This window comes from Python bivittatus, unplaced genomic scaffold (genome assembly GCF_059951505.1).
Source record: "Python bivittatus isolate LINGU-HERP-01145 unplaced genomic scaffold, Pbiv_v1 ctg000610_np1212, whole genome shotgun sequence".
Taxonomy (NCBI): domain Eukaryota; kingdom Metazoa; phylum Chordata; class Lepidosauria; order Squamata; family Pythonidae; genus Python; species Python bivittatus.
In genome coordinates this window covers 59,988,900-60,010,139 of record NW_028277088.1, presented here as the reverse complement: position 1 = coordinate 60,010,139, position 21,240 = coordinate 59,988,900, and the positions used below count along the sequence as shown (strand labels likewise).

General features: G+C 38.7%; 1 protein-coding gene across 7 annotated transcripts in view; it reads left to right on the top strand.

Annotated features, from left to right (window-relative positions):
• TRIP13 (thyroid hormone receptor interactor 13) overlaps window positions 1–20,869 on the top strand; it is a 44,808-nt gene extending 23,939 nt beyond the window's left edge. For 3 of the 7 annotated variants that reach the window (XM_088150195.1, XM_025174596.2, XM_088150194.1), the window contains 5 exons: window positions 11,936–12,042; window positions 12,404–12,557; window positions 12,856–12,968; window positions 18,147–18,216; window positions 18,571–20,869. In XM_088150195.1, the coding sequence (XP_088006321.1) occupies window positions 11,936–12,042; window positions 12,404–12,557; window positions 12,856–12,968; window positions 18,147–18,216; window positions 18,571–18,666 (540 nt within the window). In that variant the 3' untranslated portion in view covers window positions 18,667–20,869. Of the gene's footprint in view, window positions 1–11,935; window positions 12,047–12,403; window positions 12,558–12,855; window positions 12,969–18,146; window positions 18,217–18,570 lie in introns of those variants that run through there. The other 4 variants (XM_088150198.1, XM_088150197.1, XM_025174597.2 and 1 more) reach the window with 3 other exon arrangements.
• The last annotated feature ends 371 nt before the right edge of the window (window positions 20,870–21,240 follow it).

Below are 21,240 nucleotides of genomic sequence, written 5' to 3'. Positions count from 1 at the left end.
AAGAAAGCAAAATGGCTGTCTGATGAGGCTTTACAAATAGCTGTGGAAAGAAGGAATGCGAAAAGCAAGGGTGAAAGGGAAAGATATAAGCAACTGAATGCAGATTTCCAGAGAATAGCAAGGAGAGATAAGAAGGCCTTCTTAAATGAACAATGCAAAGAAATTGAGGAAAACAATAGAATGGGGAAGACTAGAGATCTCTTCAAGAAAATTGGAGATATGAAAGGAACGTTTAGTGCAAAGATGGGCATGATAAAGGACAAAAAAGGCAGGGACCTAACAGAAGCAGAAGAGATTAAGAAGAGGTGGCAAGAATACACAGAAGAACTATACAAGAAAGATCTTAATGTCCCTGATGTCCACGCTGGTGTGATCACTGACCTTGAGCCAGACATCCTAGAGAGTGAAGTCAAGTGGGCCTTAGGAAGCATTGCTAACAACAAAGCTAGTGGAGATGACAGGATTCCAGCTGAGTTATTTAAAATACTAAAAGATGATGGTGTTAAAGTGCTGCACTCAATATGCCAGCAAGTTTGGAAAACGCAACAGTGGCCACGGGATTGGAAAAGGTCAGTTTACGTTCCAATTCCAAAGAAGGGCAACGCCAAAGAATGCTCAAACTATCGCACAATTGCACTCATTTCACATGCTAGCAAGGTTATGCTCAAAATCCTACAAGCTAGGCTTCAGCAATATATGAACCGAGAACTACCGGATGTACAAGCTGGGTTTCGAAGAGGCAGAGGAACTAGAGATCAAATCGCCAACATTCGCTGGATCATGGAGAAAGCACGAGAGTTCCAGAAAAATATCTACTTCTGCTTCATTGACTATGCAAAAGCCTTTGATTGTGTGGATCACAACAAACTGTGGCAAATTCTTAAAGAGATGGGAATACCAGACCACCTTACCTGTCTCCTGAGAAATCTGTATGCGGGCCAAGAAGCAACAGTTAGAACCGGTCATGGAACAACCGATTGGTTCAAAATAGGGAAAGGTGTACGACAAGGCTGTATACTGTCACCCTGCTTATTTAACCTATATGCAGAGTACATCATGAGAAATGCCAGGCTGGAAGAATCACAAGCCGGAATTAAGATTGCAGGGAGAATCATCAACAACCTCAGATATGCAGACGATACCACCCTAATGGCAGAAAGTGAAGAAGAACTAAAGAGCCTCTTGATGAGGGTGAAAGAGGAGAGTGCAAAAGCTGGCTTGAAACTCAACATTAAAAAAACTAAGATCATGGCATCTGGACCCATCAATTCCTGGCAGATAGAAGGGGTAGAAATGGAAGCAGTAACAGACTTCATTTATTTGGGCTCCAAGATCACCGCAGACGGAGACTGCAGCCATGAAATTAAAAGACGCTTGCTCCTTGGGAGGAAAGCTATGGCAAGCCTAGATAGCATATTAAAAAGCAGAGACGTCACCTTGCCGACAAAGATCCGCATAGTCAAAGCTATGGTTTTTCCAGTAGTAATGTATGGCTGTGAGAGCTGGACCATAAAAAGGCCGAGCGCCGAAGAATTGATGCCTTTGAACTGTGGTGCTGGAGAAGACTCTTAAGAGTTCCCTGGACTGCTAGGAGGTCAAACCAGTCAATCTTAAAGGAAATCAACCCTGATTGCTCATTGGAAGGATCGATAATGAAGCTCAAGCTCAGATATTTTGGCCACCTAATGCGAAGAGAGATCTCTTTGGAGAAGACCCTGATGCTGGGAAAGATTGAAGGCAAAAGGAGAAGAGGACGGCAGAGGATGAGATGGTTAGATAGCATCACTGAAGCAATGAGCATGAAACTGAGCAAACTCAGGGAGGCAGTGAAGGACAGGAAGGCCTGGCGCAATATGGTTCATGGGGTCACGAAGAGTCGGACACGACTTAACGACTAAACAACAATTTCCTGCTTATCTGGGTGTTGGTTGCTAGGGAAGATATGCTCTGGGCTGTTTGTTTCCTTCCTTGCATATTGGTTATGTCTTCAATATATAAATTATGTTTATCTCTGTGTGTCTGTTGGTGGCTGATTGGTCTGAATGCCAAGCTGTCAGGAATTCTGTAGCTTTTTTGGATTTGGCTTGATCTAAAATGTCAGCAGTTACCCAGTTGAAATTGTGGGTGAATTTTCTACATGTTGAGAAATTAGGGAATTTTGATCATGTCTTCTGATTGCCTGTTGATGTTCATGGATGCCAATCTTCTACTGTCTGTTGTAAATGATAGCTGTTAACAGTCTTACATTGTATGTTGTAGATGATGTCTGTTTTTCCTTCTTTGTTTACTGGGTCTTTGGGCTTGCTTAAGATGTTTTCAAAGGATTTTGTTGGCTTGTATGCTATAGTGATCCTAAGAGGTAGTAGTCTGTTAGTTGTCCCAAGGAATTAATTAAGGAACTATCAAGGAAGAAAACACACCCCAACCAAGACTGGCAGGGCAAGCTGCTATATATAAAGAACTATAAACTTTATTTTCCCATGCACTGATAAAGTTCCCCAGACTGGTAATAAAATGGTTGCAGGAAAACAACTAAGCTCAGAAAACACCAAGAGCCCAACAGACCTTAACAGCCTCCAGTCACTGAGACTGGATAATTGACCACTCAGTTCTGCTAATGGTCATTAACAAGTGCAAACAATGCTGTTTTCATATTACAAAAACAACAAATTAAAATTATTTGGTATGCTAAATACTTTAAAGGAGGGGGGAAATCACGACATTCACATTAGGGAGGTGTCTAAAATAAATAATTTAGGTATGTTGGCCACCTTGAGTTATTTATAAAAATAATACAGACAGGATTTTAAAAAAAAATCTTTAAAATTAAATAAATAAATAATAGTAGGCCCTTCCTGAATATTAGAGAAAGAACATTCCAGAAGGAAGGCATTATTGCTCCTGTCTTATTACAGCCCATTTTGATTACTTTAGTATGTTATATAGAGCTCCCTTTGAAAATTTTAGGTCCAAAATGTTGTAGCAAAACTCATTGGGGGTAATTATTTGGTGTGTGTTAGGTCTGTGCTTTAGGGGAGAGATCTTTGGGAGAAACAAAGATGCAGGCAAGTTGCTGAGAAACATCTCAAGAAAGGAGAGAGACTAAAACAGCAACATGGATGAATTAGTGCTTAAGCCTCTGTGTAACGTTCGGAGTCTGGTATATCCTAGAAAGACAGTAGTAACTTTTATTGCAGAAATCCATTTGTTGCCAAGGTATAGGTTCACCAGTTCAGCTAGAATTCTTTGTAAGAATTTTAACCTTTACTTTATGAGAGCTATGTCTGCTTGATTATTTCTTGTAACTTTTGTAACTAAGGGTTATTGTTGTTGAACAATGAAAACTCACTTCTTATATTTTATATATATTTTTATATAAATATAAATTTTAGATTTGGTTACCTTTGCAGCAGTTTGAAAGATACCATTCTCCTGAGTCACATGGAAGGCATTTTTCAACTTGGAGTGGCAGTTCTTCCTGAAGTACAGGCAGTATACAATCTTGAAAGTTTCCAGAGGAAGGAGCCATCCTGTCTCTTGGCTCAGATCAGTGTAGTAAGGGAGAATTATTAGGGGCAACTTGAATTTCTGTAAGTCCTGTCTTGACAGGGGAAAAAAAACTTTTCTACCTTCTATCTTTCTACCTCCTTTGCTTCCTCTTTTACCATTTTTTATGGTAGGAAACATCAAACATGTTGGAACTCCAAAGTAGCACAAAAGCACAAGCCATAAATCAGCGGTGTCCAGAATTTACAGGTACTGTGAGAGACCTGAATGGGCCAGAAGGAGAGCACAAAGGCCTAGAAATCTGCACTTTATGCCAACACTCTCCCCTTTTATAAAGGTAGGATGCGCCTCATGTCAATAGTAGGATCAGCAAGTTGCGTCTCATGGCCACAGCAGAATCAGTAAGCAGCAGTTGTGGTAATAGTTAGGGTAATAGTTAGGTAATAGTTATTTGTAGCCTGAGGAAATGGCAGATATGGAAAGAAAACTGAAGATAATTTCATGCACTGCAGCCCTTCTAGACAATTCTGACTTGGATGTACTCCAGTTACAAAGTGTAGACCAAGGCCTCTTTGGTGTTTACTCTCAAAGCAAGATAATTCTATGACAAAAGAACTTTAAAAAATCCAAGCCCTTGTGTTCCCCTTGTTTCTACTGCTACAAGCTTGCCAGTAGAAATTTCAGTTTCAGGAAATTTCAGATTGAAATGGTTAGATTATTCAAGACCCAATTGCAGGGCAAGAACAATACAGGTAGTCCGTGGGTTATGTCTCTAATTAGGACTGGGATTTCTGTCAGTAAGCAAAGCGGTCATTAAACGAAACATCATATGACCCCACCACTTAGCAATGGCAGTCTCGGTTGCAGTTGTTAGGTGAGGACCTCACATTTCTACCCTAGCAAACTGCTTCCAATTCACTTCCCCCCACCTGCCTATTTCCCCCCAATCTCTGCCCTTTTGGCTGTCTTGCACAGCATGGCCAAGATGAAGAGGCTGCTGTATTCCCCTGCTGCCGCCCCCAGCTGACCTTTGTCGTCTTCGCCTCCCTCTCCTTCCCTTCCCTAGCCGAACTCCAGCCCAGTCTGAGAAATGCAGCCTCTCCTATGGCCAAGGCCCTGCAAAGCCTCTTCTGATTACAGAGCAAGGACCAACAGACCCGGACCATGTGGCACCTTTGCAGGCAGGAACTCCCCAGAACCAGAGCAGGGAGTGGCGGGTTGCAGAGGTGGAGCTGCAGCTGCGGCCACCTGAAAAGTCTCTTCATGCACCCTGGAGCTGCCTGATTACTGCTCACTCCCACCTTACCTCCGCAGCTACAGTCACAAGTGCAAGGACTGGTCATAAGTCCATTTTCTCAGCACCATCATAATTTTGGACAGTCACTGAACAAATGGACTTAACCTGAGGACTACCTGTAGGAACGCAAGTCCGTAGTCAGAGAGTTACTTCCCACAGAAAGGGGCTGGAGGCTGCTCTCATATAGCCCAGGTTAATTAGGGATGTTGCTTCTGTCTTCTCTCAAGGATACATGCTGTTCACGCTTATTTAATCCTTTGTAGCTACCAGTTTGTTCTAGGGCTAGGCATCCTGCCAGAATCTGCTCCCACATTTGAATCCGAACTCATCTGCTCAAACTTGAAGTTGCCACAGGTGCCTGATTACTTGCTGGCTTTTTGGCTAACAGTCTAGCTGGTCTGCCTCCTCAGCCTCTGACTCAGAGGATTCAGTGAGACCATAATACCAGCACCCTTTGACTACAATTTTTAGCAAGCTGTGTAACTATTAAGTGGCATATCATCCAGTCATCCAGCCTACACTTAACTCTTAATCACAAAGTCATGGGATACTTTGTTGAATGCTTGGCTGACATAAAAATCAAGAAAAATTATGTCTGTAGAATTCCTAGAATCTGAGGAAATTATCTCATCAAAACTACTGTAATTGTCTCATCAAAAACTACTGTAATTATCTCATCAAAAATGTGTTAATCTGGCAACATTTACTCTTAACAAATGCTAACATCTGGCCCTGGACATTCAAATTCAAAGTAAAATGATATTTTAATCTCTAGCTTCAGTCCTGCCTCTTGTCTAGTGGAACTCATTAGAATATTGAGTTATTAACTCATTATCCTTTCATTAGAATATAGTAATCCAAAATAGAAGTTGAGTATTTCTCTCTTGTTCCAATGATCTTTATAATCTCCTGAGGAGATCATACTATTTTTTCGCTCTCTGAAGATATTTGTTTTCATATTGAACCACTAACTTGATTGCAATTATTATTTTTATTGTAGTTTTTATACAGAAGATACTGCAAATATATGAACTAGCTTTCAACTTTGCTCACTCAAATTCTGTGGTTCCAATTACAATTTTTCTGCTAACAGCTGTACTGGACATTATCAGCAGATCTTGGGATACACATTTTTCAGTTTCTCTTATCTGGAAGGTTAGAAAATGTATATCAGTTCCAGGAAGAAAATTGCTGTTCATAAATTCATTATGGTAGAGGCTTTACAAAGCAAGCTACATGACAGTGGAGATGAGAGTCTGTAAATTAGACGCATTCCACAGATGCCTGTGTTTCACTGCAACTTTGAATCTTCATATTGCCAATTACTGGGCTCGATATCAATATCTCAGTGGCTTAATATCTTAAGACTCAGTATCAGTGACTCAGTATCAGTTTTTGCTAGAAGATCAAAAGCTTATGTCTTCTATGCTGACAGTGGGATAACATAGCAAAGGTAGGGGAAGCAGCTGCTTTGGAACCTGCAGTCACCATGTCAGGCAGAGCCACCATATTTTGACTGCAAAACTCCAGATGAACACTAGATGGCAGCAAGGCACTTCTGTGTCATTTTCCTGCCAATAAGCAGTGTGCCACAGGAGCAATGCAGAAAGGAGGTTCCAGATCTGTAAGAATAGATAGCAACCCTGAACTGGCACAGGGCAATGGGAATTCAGGCAATGTAGCAATGGAACATGAATTCCAGAAAATGAATTGTAACAGTTAAAGAACTTTAAATGCCAGAAAGTTTGGTACCAGAGCTCTCTTACTGCCAAGGCCCCATCTAAAAGGCTGGCCTCAGAGTGCTCTTATATCCGTGCATGTTACGTCAGTACAGATGGAAATCTACTCTTCAATCTCCAAATGCTTCCTGGAGTAATTTTGTTTTCACTAGTTTCCAGAAGGCCAGTAATTGAGGGAGATAACCTGCCCTTAGCTATAGCTGACATTGTCTGTGAGCCTTTACCTACTTCATGAAACTGGGGGACTACCAAAAGATCTTGTTAGAGTGCGCACACCAGAAAGGTCCTATATGTCACTTCTACACAGAGAAGGTAAACCTAAGTACCTAAAAGACAAGCCATATAGGACTTTATAAGTCAAAGCCAACACCCAGAGACCTATTGGCAACCAATGCGGTGAGTGCAGTGTAGGTGTTATACAACTATGGCAACTCTGATTTGCTAACATGCAAACTGCTGCATTTGAAACCAATTGCAGTTTCTGAGTGGTTTTCAAAAGGAGCATTACAGTAGTCAAGCAAGTTCTGACAATTACATGAGTCACTTTTGCCAAGGCTTCCTACTCCAGGTCAGAGCAGAACTGAGCAAGGCCTTCTAGGGCTTCCATCTGACTATTATAAAGTAACTATGAATCCAGGAAGATCCCTGAATTGGGGACCCAATTCGTCAGGGAAAATATCGTCTCATCCAGAGTTATCACAAAAGGTGGCAGAGAACCTTTCTACACAGGCATCAACTCTGTCTTGCTGGGATTTGACTTCAGCCTATTTCATCCCATTCAGACTAAGCCTCCAAGCAACAGATCAAGACTTCCATGACATCTGCAACTCAGACTTTCAGCATCAACATAACACTGATATCTTACCCCAAGCTGATGGATGACCTTTCCAAGCTGTATTAAACAAAACAGGAATGAGTCCTGAGGGACTCCACATGAGTTTCCACTGGACTTCTCCTACTGCTACCAACTGGAACTTCCCACTTATGAAGGGGTGAAACCACTGAAGCACAATGCTTCCAACTCACAATCTCCAGTTGTGGTCTGGGAGATACCATGGTTGATGGTATCATGCTGTGGAGAGGTGTGATAGGAAAGAGGTGCACTCTTTCCATCCAGATCCTGTTTAAGTTCATTGACAAGAATGATCAATGTCATTTTCATCTCATGCCTGGATCTGAATCCAGGCTGAAAGGGGTCCATATAATACCTCTGCATCTTTAAGGGTATTCTGTAGCTGACTTCCTAGAAAGAAAAGGTCGTCGTCTAAAAGTTTTAGCTCCAAAAAGGGCTTCTTAAGAAGAGGGCATACCACTGCCTCTTTCAAGGCAGATAGCAACATTCTGTCACTCAATGAACCATTGATAGTCTCCCAGAGCTAAGCTGTCATACTCGCCCCAGCAACCCAGAAGAGTTAGGAGAAGCATGAGATAAACCCACATGTGGCAGAGGATATAATTGAGAGCACCCTCTCTACTTCATCAAAGTTCTTGTTCAGGCTTCTGAAGAAATGCTGTTCTGATTGCAGTCTTGCTTAAGAATCAGGTTTGCAGTCCGGGATTACTCCTAGTACAAGCATTGATGCTGCAGAGCCATGTAACATCAGTGGCAAGAGCCTTTAATCATACTCACTGATAAACAACAGTGTCTTCTCCCTGGAAGAAAGAGAACTGGTTTCAATGAGCTTATAGAGAAAGTGTTAGCCATTTTCCCCACTACATCCATCTGTGTTAAAGAGGTTTTTTTCTTCTGTTCAGTGAAGGCTAGATTATATAGGTTTGAGGTTCCCTTTTATGGAAAGCACACTTATCTACTGTCTTGACAACTGCCCAACGTACAGTAGGTGCTATTCTGACATTTTTTATTCTAAAGGAGGGCAACTGGTAACCCCTGCACTTAAAATATTGCAAGGCAAAGTGATAGCCCAGGTGCTGTATGAGGCTGAGATTTTGGGGTGGGATAAGAAAGTCATTGCCCAATTTGAAGTAGTCCAAAACAACTAAGGAAGATCTTGGGCCTCCTTCAGGGCACCCCCACTGCCTATTTAGGGAAGGAGGTAGGGCTACTTTCCATCACTGTTAGAATATACCTTGCATTGTTGGGGTACTGTAAAAAACTAGAAAGCCTTCAAGAATCCCATCTTGCCAGATTCTGTTTTCTCCATTACATGGTTGGGAATCAATGGACCAAACTTTTGTCACCCATTCTACAAATGTATTCCCTACCACTTTGGGAGAACTTAGATCTTGGAATAGATAAAATATTAGAGATTGGCTTTTTGAAAGGGATGCTATTAAAGATGCCACTGTACAATCATCTAAATTTTCATCTTGGTATCATCATTATAGAAAACATAGAAGCCTCTCCCAGCACCTGGTTAACATAACTAGCGCTTCACTGAGAAGAGTTTTAATATCCCTTCACCGCAGACCATGCTCTCCGCATATGTTGAAGGGAGATTTTGTAAGCATCCTGTTGAGCACCACCTCTGTCCTTGTGGTATTGGTCAAGTGGAGGACATTATCCACTTGACCATTGTCCCATTTATAATAAGACCAGGGCCAAATTATTAATGTCAGATGAACTCAAGGGCTCTGACCTTGAAAAATTGAACTATCTTGTTGCAGATGTCAGCAACCAAATTGCTACTTTTGCTCTGCTGTCATTTAAACTTGGAAAGAAATACTTGAGTTCCTAGTTGTAGCTTTGGCTTTATTCTGTTGTAACCTTTTTACATCTAATACTGCTTCTATTAACCTATTTTATAATTTCACTATTTTATTTTATTATTTTATTGTATTTTGTGGCATTCTTATGCTATGACCTGTGATTACAACAATAAATGTATTTACTTACTATAGGTTTGAGGCCCTAGCCATACATACACACTTTATGTAACTTACTTTTTAGCAGACATGAAGTTTCCTAACTAATCACAAAATTTGATTATTTAGCAATAAATATATGTCATATCACTGTTAGTTTTATGGGACAAGGAGTAAGTTATATGGGCAATGATAAATTGTATAGATGTGATTATTTTACCATTTATATTTTATGGCTGTTCATTTATAGGGCTGAGGATAGTTCACTGCCACCACTTAAAGGCTTTCAAATTTGGACCTGGCCTACAAACACCAGGAGAATGCACTAGCCCCAAATACAGAATGTCTTCTACATGACTCAATATAAATTAATTACAAGGAAAAGTTTGTTTTGTTCTTTACAAAGCTGCCCATATTTAAAGATCTTTGGGGGAGATCCTTTCCTTAGTTTTACAACCCCTTGACTTTTGGTGGGATCCCAAGATCTCTTTTCCTTTTCTGTTTCAAAAGTTTTTATTTGACCTTACATTAAACAATTACAGTGGGGCAAAAAAGTATTTAGTCAGCCACCAATTGTGCAAGTTCTTCCACTTAAAAAGATGAGAGAGGCCTGTAATTTTCATCATAGGTATACCTCAACTATGAGAGACAAAATGGGGGAAAAAATCCAGAAAATCACATTGTCTGATTTTTAAAGAATTTATTTGCAAATCATGGTGGAAAATAAGTATTTGGTCAATATCAAAAGTTCATCTCAATACTTTGTTATATATCCTTTGTTGGCAATGACAGAGGTCAAACGTTTTCTGTAAGTCTTCACAAGGTTTTCACACACTGTTGCTGGTATTTTGGCCCATTCCTCCATGCAGATCTCCTCTAGAGCAGTGATGTTTTGGGGCTGTCGCTGGGCAACACGGACTTTCAACTCCCTCCAAAGGTTTTCCATGGGGTTGAGATCTGGAGACTGGCTAGGCCACTCCAGGACCTTGAAATGCTTCTTACGAAACCACTCCTTCGTTGCCCGGGCAGTGTGTTTGGGATCATTATCATGCTGAAAGACCCAGCCACGTTTCATCTTCAATGCCCTTGCTGATGGAAGGAGGTGTTCACTCAAAATCTCACGATACATGGCCCCATTCATTCTTTCCTTTACACGGATCAGTCGTCCTGGTCCCTTTGCAGAAAAACAGCCCCAAAGCATGATGTTTCCACCCCCATGCTTCACAGTAGGTATGGTGTTTTTTGGATGCAACTCAGCATTCTCTCTCCTCCAAACACGACAAGTTGAGTTTAGACCAAAACATTCTACTTTGGTTTCATCTGACCATATGACATTCTCCCAATCCTCTTCTGGATCATCCAAATGCTCTCTAGCAAACTTCAGACAGGCCTGGACATGTACTGGCTTAAGCAGGGGGACACATCTGGCACTGCAAGATTTGAGTCCCTGGCAGCATAGTGTGTTACTGATGGTAGCCTTTGTTACTTTGGTCCCAGCTCTCTGCAGGTCATTCACTAGGTCCCCCAGTGTGGTTCTGGGATTTTTGCTCACCGTTCTTGTGATCATTTTGACCCCACGGGGTGAGATCTTGCATGGAGCCCCAGATCAAGGGAGATTATCAGTGGTCTTATGTCTTCCATTTTCTAATTATTGCTCCCACAGTTGATTTCTTCACACCAAGCTGCTTGCCTATTGCAGATTCAGTCTTCCCAGCCTGGTACAGGTCTACAATGTTGTTTCTGGTGTCCTTCAACAGCTCCTTGGTCTTGGCCATAGTGGAGTTTGGAGTGTGACTGTTTGAGGTTGTGGACAAGTGTCTTTTATACTGATAACAAGGTCAAACAGGTGCCATTACTATAGGTAACGAGTGGAGGACAGAGGAGCCTCTTAAAGAAGTAGTTACAGGTCTGTGAGAACCAGACATCTTGCTTATTTGTAGGTGACCAAATACTTATTTTCCACCATGATTTGCAAATAAATTCTTTAAAAATCAGACAATGTGATTTTCTGGATTTTTTTCCCCATTTTGTCTCTCATAGTTGAGGTATACCTATGATGAAAATTACAGGCCTCTCTCCTCTTTTTAAGTGGGAGAACTTGCGCAATTGGTGCCTGACTAAATACTTTTTTGCCCCACTGTATATGGTTGTCCAACTCCATCAAGGTGACTCTGGGCAGCTTACAAAAAAGAAACTCAGAACCATTTGGACTCCCTTGGAGTCCAAGATTTTTATCTGTTGAATTTTCAGCCAGCAAAGGTAGGCTTTTATCGATGTGTTAGATGTTCGCTTTTTTTTTAATTAATATGTAATATCTTATTAAAATACTGGGAGTTTTTTCTTATCCCATATTCATGAATGAATGAATGAATGAATGAATGAGAAAGAGAGAGAGAGAGAGAGAGAGAGAGAGAAAGAAAGAAAGAAAGAAAGAAAGAAAGAAAGAAAGAAAGAAAGAAAGAAAAAGAATAGAGGTGACACACTGTTCAAGAGGTCGGGGAGAACTCTCATTGTAGTTGCTATCCCTAACAATTTGTATGAGCTAGCCATTTTTTTTTTTTTTTTGCAGGTGGAAAGTCTCACCGCTGCTCGTAGTGCTTTTCAGGCAGGTACTGAACCTTCTGATGCTATCCGTGTTGTAAATGCTGTACTGACACAAATTGATCAGATCAAAAGGTAATCAGTAATAGTTACCGTTTCTTATAAAAGGTCAGAAATAAGATAGGAGTACCTGGAAGCAAGAAAACATTTCTCCTTTCTTTTCAGAGGAACTTTTCAAAAATATCAAATTAGCAATGTATAGAAATATTTATAATTCTATTAAACAAAACCAGTAACTTTCAGACTTGATTTAAGGTTGTCAAACTTCATTTAACCCAGAACTAAGCAGTAATTTGTTCTGTAGAAACAGAGGGAACTCTCGTTACAGCCTTATATATTCAAAGATTCTTGAATAATTCAAACTTGTCTCATGAGTCAAAAATTTCTGTGTTCATTAAGTATATGAAGTGACGTTCTTGCAATTGTGTTTTCAAAGGTATCCTAATGTGGTTATCTTGACCACTTCAAATATCACAGAGAAAATTGATATTGCCTTTGTAGATAGAGCTGATATCAAACAATATATTGGACCACCTTCTCCTGCAGCAGTATTCAAAATCTATCATTCTTGCTTAGAAGAGCTAATGAAGGTAATTACTTGGAATCAGTATTTTTTTAAATTGCTATTATATTAAATTCTTAAAAGTCTAATTCTAATCCTGAAGGAATATTTAACTAATTTTACTTTTGATTCTCACTAGTGTATTTTTTCTATGTATTTAACTTGGACTAGGAAGCAATGACTATTCCTTTTTAATAACTTCTTTGGGCTGAATATTGTCTTCAACCTTATTGAGTTGGTGGTTAGCACTTTTTTTTTTTTTTAATAACAATGATTTTTCAGCTTTGCATATTATTTTTTGTAAATAAAAACTTTTTTCCCCAAAGTGCCAAATAATATATCCTCGTCAGCAGCTGCTAACACTCCATGAGCTAGAGATGATTGGTTATTTAGAAAACGACGTGTCAAAGTTAAGTCTCCTGTTGAAAGACATTTCAAGGTATATTTCAGGGTTTAGTTTTGCTGACTTTTTGTTTTGTTTTATGCTTCTTGGATATGTGATTATTGTTTCATGAGGTCAAATGTATGTTTTCAGAATTGAGACTACAGTGAGAAATTATATTCTAATGTGTCTTTCTGGGTTTATGCATGTTATTGATACATATGCACTCTCACACAAGTAGTTGTTTTGACATACAGTATAATAATCACATAATATTGCTACTCATAATAGAGAAGTTAAGTGTTTATTTTTGCATTATTTTCTTTAAATTATAAAACAATTGTGTGGTAGCTTATTTAAGTGCTAAAACAGGAAAGCTTGCATTACTTAACTCTTGCTAAACTGTGAACAAGCATGTATGCACAAGGGCTATTTGTTTTGTGAGTATGTGTTCTGTCATTTGTATATTACTGTAATCTGTATGTACTCCAGCAATTTCAACAATAAAACATCATTATAAGCAAGCTAACACAGTAATAATATATTAAAGTAATACAGATGGCACACATTCACAATTCCCTGAATATACTTTGGAAATGCTCAGTTCTTTCAGAAGGCCATTAGCATTGACAGTGGTCTAACATCAGGGCAGAAGCTGTTTCATAAGATAGATGCTGCAACAGAAAAGCATAGTCTGCAAGCTCCTCCCCTTTAACCTCTTGGTAATGGGGGAATATTAACAGATTTTTTTCAGGAAGCAATTCCATGCAAAGGTAGCTAGGAGCCAAGCAATAGAGGACTTTGTAAGTTAAAACTAGCACTTTGACTTGTATTCAGAAACCTACATGTGATCAATGCAGTATCCACAGCACAGGTATTACATGGTTACCACAACTATCATTCACCAGCAAGTGGGCTGCTGCATTCTACAATTGCAGCTTCCAGGGATGGGGTCTTCAAATGTAGCCCCATGTAGAGTACATTTTGGTATAGTCCAGTCACATAGTGAAAAGTGCAAGAGTCACAGTAGCCAGGACTTCACATTCCAGGTAGGGCCAAAACTGACACGCCAACCAAAGCGTCTTTGCTAGATAGGTAGATGGAGCTGGTATCCATAAGTCTGGGAGAACTCCCAAGTCACAGACCTTCATGGGGAATACCACCATGTCAAACCAGCAGATAAATTTTCCAAACAAATAACTCTATTTTGCTGGATTCAACTTCAGCCTGTTTCATTCCATTCAGACCATAACAGCCTCCAAGCATTGGGTCAACACTTCCACCGGATTTCCAGCTTGACTGGAGTAGAGATGGAAAGCTTCTATATCATACCTGTCTATGATGTTCTATCATACATCAGACCTAGGGGTCTGAAGCCAGATAGTACTTGGAAGGAACTTTCTCAAAGCACCCCCCTCACCCAACCAGGTTTCAGTACTATACATCAGGTCCATTTGCTCATTCACTCCTAGATTATGGATAAACATAATCTTATTACAAATAGACCTCGCATTTACCAGCTCATGCCCAAGGTCACCATCAATCTGGCCTTTTGCATCCAGGTTTGAGGCATTTGAGGTGGGAGAGGAAACAAGCATCAAACTGTTGGTCTCACTTCCCCTGAAATAGCTCACCCACTGCCTCCTGCATATTTCCCTTGACCTTTCATTACAGAAATGTGCTCCTTCATTCACCCCCTAAGAGGTCACAAAGTGATATTGCTGAGAGGTTCTACTGCCCATTTATCTCAACTTCACCATCCTTAGCCACAGACACATGGATTGGATTCCCCACCCCAACCCAGGAAGTCACTTTTCCTCCTCCTGTTTAGCTTCCATCTCAAGAGCAGTCTTCACGTCCCACATTGTTTCCTGTTCCATTTCAAGGGTCAGGCAAAGCAGTCTGGAATTCTTTTTACCAATGATAAGAGTTCCTATTACTAAGTACAATATGAGGAATAAAACAAAGTGCATTCCTGAATCTGAGAATTACAGAAGAAATACAGACACAGATGTATTATAATCCATTTTTCTAATTAATTATGGCATCTCTTCATCATGGTGAATTCCATGTTGTGGTTTCTGCAGTGTTCTGTCCTGGGTTACCATCCCTGCTTCTCTTTTGACCAGATTATTCACAACAATAGTCCCATACTGTGGATTCAGCCCCCAACAACCCCCTTACTACCACTACTGCTGTAAGTTCTTCTGTAGTCACTTCTTCTCTTCTTTGCCTGCTCCTCCTCTTGATCTCTATTCCCTTCCATACATTAACTGGTGTGGCTTTGACCAACCACCATGAGTTTTTTTTTCCTGCTCTTTTTTAACAAACCCAGTTTTTACAGGGTCTCACCCAGATGGTCTTATTGCCTGATGGCAAAAGATATGTTCTGAACTTGTTCCCACAGATCAAAAAGAGGAAAAAGATTGTCATTGAAGGACTTCACCAGAGGAGGCTGAGCACTCATTTGTCATTATAGGCAGCCATATTCATTTCTTATTCTAGACTGTTCTCTTCTTGAACAAATTTCATACAAAGCCAAACACTATATAACAAGAGTGGACATTCTATGACCAGAAGTAAATCTACAACTTGGGTATATATAATCTAGAGATTCTCCACCCCTGTTGATAGCTTTTTTGTAATTAATATGTCTGTAAAACTTTCCAATAAAAGCAACCAAGATTGTGTATAACAAATTAAAAAATAATGACTTAAAATCCAATAATGAAAGAATGCTAAGGACTGTAAACATAACAATGATATTACTGAATAATTTAAAAGGCCAAGTTTTAAAAAACTGTGCTTAAGTACCATTTGTAAAAATAGAAAGGGTGCCATACGGGAGTGGGGGATGAGGTCTCGCTCTAAACCCCTGTGATGTGGAGTGCCTTAGGGCTCTCGATGCTCCTCCACCATTGTTAGGATAGGATGAAGTTGGAGCCTAGGGATTGTATCATTGGATGTATTGGAGAACGTTGATTGAGGCATCAGGTTTTGGTTTTACTCTTTTCTGGTTTTATTGTTATTAGCTGCCCAGAGTTGTGCTTCATAAGATGGACAAAATATAAATCTTTTAAATAAATAAATAAATTTGGGAACAACTCAGGAGAGCCTTTTTCTATGTGTTCAACAAATGGGTCTTTGCTTGTGATGATGTCAACAAAAGTTTCTTTCCTGCAGGTATTAATAACAAATTCATAATGAGACAGATGATCTCTTAGTCAGACCCCCAACCATTAAAAAGCAATTGAAAAATTGACACATTTTGCAGTATTTAGTTAAAAGTGATATGTATCTTTGTGGGGGGTGACCTCGAGTCAATTTTTGACTCCTGGCAACTGCCTGTACTAGTCCCTGCAATTTTCTTGGTGATGTTTTTCGGAAGTGGTTTGCCATTGCCTCCTTCCTAGGGCTGAGAAAGAGTGACTGGCCCAAGATCACCCAGCTGACTTTGTGCCTAAGGTCTGGGACTACAACTCATGGTCTCCCAGTTTCCCCGATGCCTTACCCATTATACCAAACTGGCTCTCTGATCTCTCTCTCACAATTGTTTCTGATTAAATGATCTGAGGAAAGAGCTAAGAGCTGAGAAATTTAGTGCCGCTTGCACTAGATTTGTTTCACTTGAAAATGCAAGGATAGCATAGTATCAATGAGGAGTCCTCATCTGCACATCTGATCTTTCAGAATAGAATAACTTTTCTAGACCATATTGAATGAGCCATACCTTTTACAGATCAACAGCACATTCATATTGTCAGGATTTATCTCAGGTTGCCCACTCATCATCACTGATAATGATCATCTAGATCATTATCAAATTTGGACAAGATTCATGGGCATCAACTGTTTCCTTTGTCTTTATGATAAAGAGTAATAGAACTGAGTGTTATCAGCATATTTATAATACCTAATTCTAAACTCCAAATGAACACTTTCATAATTTCATGTAGATATTTAATAGCAAGATGAGTTGGAACTCCATAGCATACTATAGGCCAAAGGCTAGGCTATAAAGCAACCCTCATCAAGCACTACCTTCTGAACATGATCCACTAGTACCATCACAGTATAATGCCCTGTAGACTTAACCCCATAAAGTCTTGAGTTCTGTGTTGGAACAAAATTGGAAATATTTTAAAAATTCTACTTTAGGGAACAATGGGAATAAAACCTAACATTTACACCTTTTTTTCTTAGATATATAAAACTGTGTGGGATGCTAGTCTGTGCTGAGTGCCATCTTCCATTTAGTTAAGTACACTTTGTTGTTGTTAACAGCAGAAAAAAGCCCTTCTCAATTCTGGCTGTCACTTGAAACTTCTTCCTAATGCACATTGCATAAGCGTACTTCTGCATTGTCATGTCAACTTCCCTGCAAAACTCAGAAGAAAGAATGCTAAAAGTAATACAATTTTACACTTACATTCAGCAGTCTGAAAGCCAAAAACTGAATGTACACTGACAGTTCATTTTTGCTCAAAAAGATAAAGTAATAATTTCCTTTTGGCAATTTGAAGCCTCAGTGTACCAGCTGTGTCAAGTATAGTGTGCATTAAGAAAGCAACCTGAATGCATGTGGCTTTTGCTTTCAAAAGTAAGCAGAACACATAGAAACAATAACAATATTGAAACATCTGGCAAATAATTTAAAAAACAGCTTGGCCCGATCAGCTTTCTAGGGTGATTTTTTATGCAGCAAGAAAAAGAAACGTCTCCTAGTATTGCTGAAAGACAGATTTTATTCCTGGCGCATTTAATTACAATGTCCACTGATTTCAACACCTATTTACATTTATAGAGTTCACAACCTAGATATTTAAAATAAAGTATCCCAGTGAGTCAATTTCCAAGAATATTGAGGAACTGTGCAATAACAAAAGATCATGAAAACAAAGCCAAGAAATTGAAGAAGCAGTTTATAAATTGAATGATTACACTGGGCATTTTGTGGTTGAAACAGGGTATTTCAAGTTAGGATCACTTTGGAGAGATTTGAAATATTTTGTACATCCTTAACAGAACAAAGCTAGATTACACAAATGAGATCCCACTTCCAATATATAGTAATACAATCTAAAAATATAACCATAGAGCAAACAAGGCTTTTTCTGGCCCATAATTCATTAACAGGTTGGTTCAATATGTATTATGTTGTAAAACTTAGCACTTTTCTTCTGTGTTCATATTTACAAAATCAAACATAATGCTTAACATATTTCTGCTTTATAGGAAAAGTGAAGGACTTAGCGGACGTATCTTAAGAAAGCTTCCTTTTCTAGCCCATGCACTGCATATTCAAGTAAGATCATGTTATTTTACAAATATCATAAAATACATAATTAGCCAATATATGAGCTTCATTTTGACTCAGGACTAACTGTAATTTTTACATTTTTAATTTTGGCACATGCCACAAAGAGCAAGCCTAAACAAAACAGTCATGTGCAATAGCAAATAATAAATCCATTCAGCGTTTTAATTAGGTCAATAACATAAATGCCATTAGAAATGTTCCTATTTTCATGGAATTTTTGTATTTATGTAATACTTGTAATATGTTCGTATAGTGGGTTAAAGAACTGTTGAATTCTTTTTATATAGTGGATTTACAAACTTTTATTCTGGCACTTAACATGTTTATCTTTCCTTCTAGTCTCCTAGTGTTACAATGACAACTTTCCTTCAAGCTTTATCACTTGCAGTGGACAAGCAATTTGAAGAAAGAGCAAAGCTTTCAGATTGTGCTTGATATTCTCATTCCTCCTCTATATTTTATTGTAACTTTCTTTACATACATTCTCACATTGTTTGTCTACCTACCCACTGAGATTGCTAATTAAGAATCAATGAGTTCTTAACCTGAAGATCAGTTCAGGCTTTCTTTTTTTCAAGTATTGTATGCATAATAAATTACTTGTATATATTCAGAAGTTTTGCTTTGTTTGGGTCATCAAGATGCCATGTACTGTTGGGGAAAGGCATTTAAAAGCAATTCCAAGTTATTGTTCCTAATAATTTTGAAAAGTTCTTAGAGTTGAAATACCTGTGATTTGTATCATTTTGTGTTCTTTCTTTGAACTAGATGACTGAGATCAATACCTTTTATACCTCTTGTAAAAATAATGTTGGTGTACTGATGATAGTCTTCTCCTATAGAACATTAAGACCAACTAGAACAATCACTAATGATAAATAAGAATCATTATTCTTGTCTTTGCATCATTCATAGAAGTGATGTTTCTGCAGAAAGCTAACACTTGAATGTTCTGGAGTTATAGCAGACTTTTGGCAGTAAGCTCACCCTGTTGCATGCATGTTCCTTGGTATGGTTCCCTGTTTCCTTTAGCAGTGTTTAATCCTCACTTTTTCATCCTGTTAATGGCATGGAAGACAGTTATAATTTAGTTTGTCACTTATTTCTTCATTTTAAAATTTAACTCATAAGAAGGTTGAGTATACAGCAAGCTAGCAACTAATGAAGTTCGATGTGGATTAGAATTTTAATTTCATGGTATGAATTCTTGAGTTCTGAGACTTGTTTTGTGTGTGTGTGTGTGTGTGTGTGTGTGTGTGAGAGAGAGAGAGAGAGAGAGAGAGATCACATCTATTATACTGGAAGTTGAGCAAGTGTATGCCTCTGATATGGGTGATCTGCCTCCTTCTCCAGCAATCCTTGCATTCATCCTCAAGGGCTCTTCCTGGAAGAATTTAAGAATGCCATTTTCACAAAGAAACTGATAGGACATGTAGCACTTGGCCTTTCTATGTGCAGAAAACAGAAGTTTTCATCTGCTTTATACCTTTACTCAACCTTACTTATTTTTAGAACAATGACATAAGAGTTCTTACCTTCCCAGCCTCAAATCCGCATGATTATCCATGCCATTACAAGTTCATAATCAGTTATGTTAGTAATGTTAGTAATGTAATAAAAATAGTTAATAGTTTTCATCTCAGTCTTTGGTATGAATTAGCTTACTAATTACTTTTTACTAAAAAAAAAATCTGAGTTAAAAATAGGAATAGAATCAACTCTTTACCTCACAACCTATATTGCATTTTTAATAAAAGAATATCTTTATTATATTTGCATCCTGTTTTCACCTTGAAGAGCTCTATGTGTCTTAGGTAATATTCCAAAATAATTGATGCTGTTTACTGGGCCAGTTTCCTTTCATTCAGCAGCAGTACACTGTTCATCTTGCAGTTACATGATAATGTTTTTAACTTTTCATTAAAAGTCTGCATTTGACTCTGGCTGTGTTATTCCAATTTGGCTACAGGGAAATTAAATTACATGCTATATTAAGGCTTCTGTCCAGTTAAAAATACATATGGATTTAAAATCTGTCTACATATCAAAGTTAATAGAGTAAGTGGAAGAGAAATATTTTTATATAATACATGCATGAGTCCAAGCCAGATCTATCCTAAAAAGAAACAATCTCACAGAATAACTGTTATTTGCCTTTTTACCTACAATTCTAATTGTATTAATCTAATTCAGTTTTAATCAGCAAAAGCAGTTTAATTGTTTAATCTGGTACATTAATCAAGTAAATACCACTGACAATTCCCTAAAATCAAACAAATGAATACAAAATTGAAGTCTGAGGCAGTTCTGAGCTGAGGTTTCAAGTAGACTGTATGAACGAGAAAGCTGTTAAAGATATTTATTTAAAACTACATTATTAAAAATGCTATTTCAATCTCCCTGCTTCCTAGAGACTGTCTTTTTTTAGTTCAGGAGGACTGAAGGCAACAGTATTGCATATAGATGGATGTTACAATTCTATGGCCCTTTTATCTAAGACCTTTGCTATTTCCCCCCAATATGTCAAATGTTTCTGTCATGTTTCTATCATTTCTTATATATTTTGGCACCTTGGACTTACCCTTTAGTTTTTTATAAAAACTGAGAGCTCACGCCTCATTTCTACACCCTTTTTTGGTGTTGCTCATATATACAGACATGTATATATGTGTTTATACTCTCTCCCCCTTTGATACTGTAGCCTAGCCTGAATCCTGACTATAAAGGGTATAGATAATCTGCTTTATCCAGGACTCTCCACAGCTTTTTAGGGAAGATTGGAGACTGTATAGAAGTAATCCAAAACTGTTGGGTCTAAGGATGGCCTCTTGAGGAGAGGGCATATCATGGCCTCTTTCACAGCAGGCAGGGCCACCCTCTACTGCTAAGAGGCATTAATAACTCTTGACCAGCCAGGAGGGGCATGGGTCCAGACTACAGGTGGCAGAGCTCATAGCAACAAGGACATTGTCCAAATTCAAACGACTTTCTCCGAAAGATGCCTAGAAT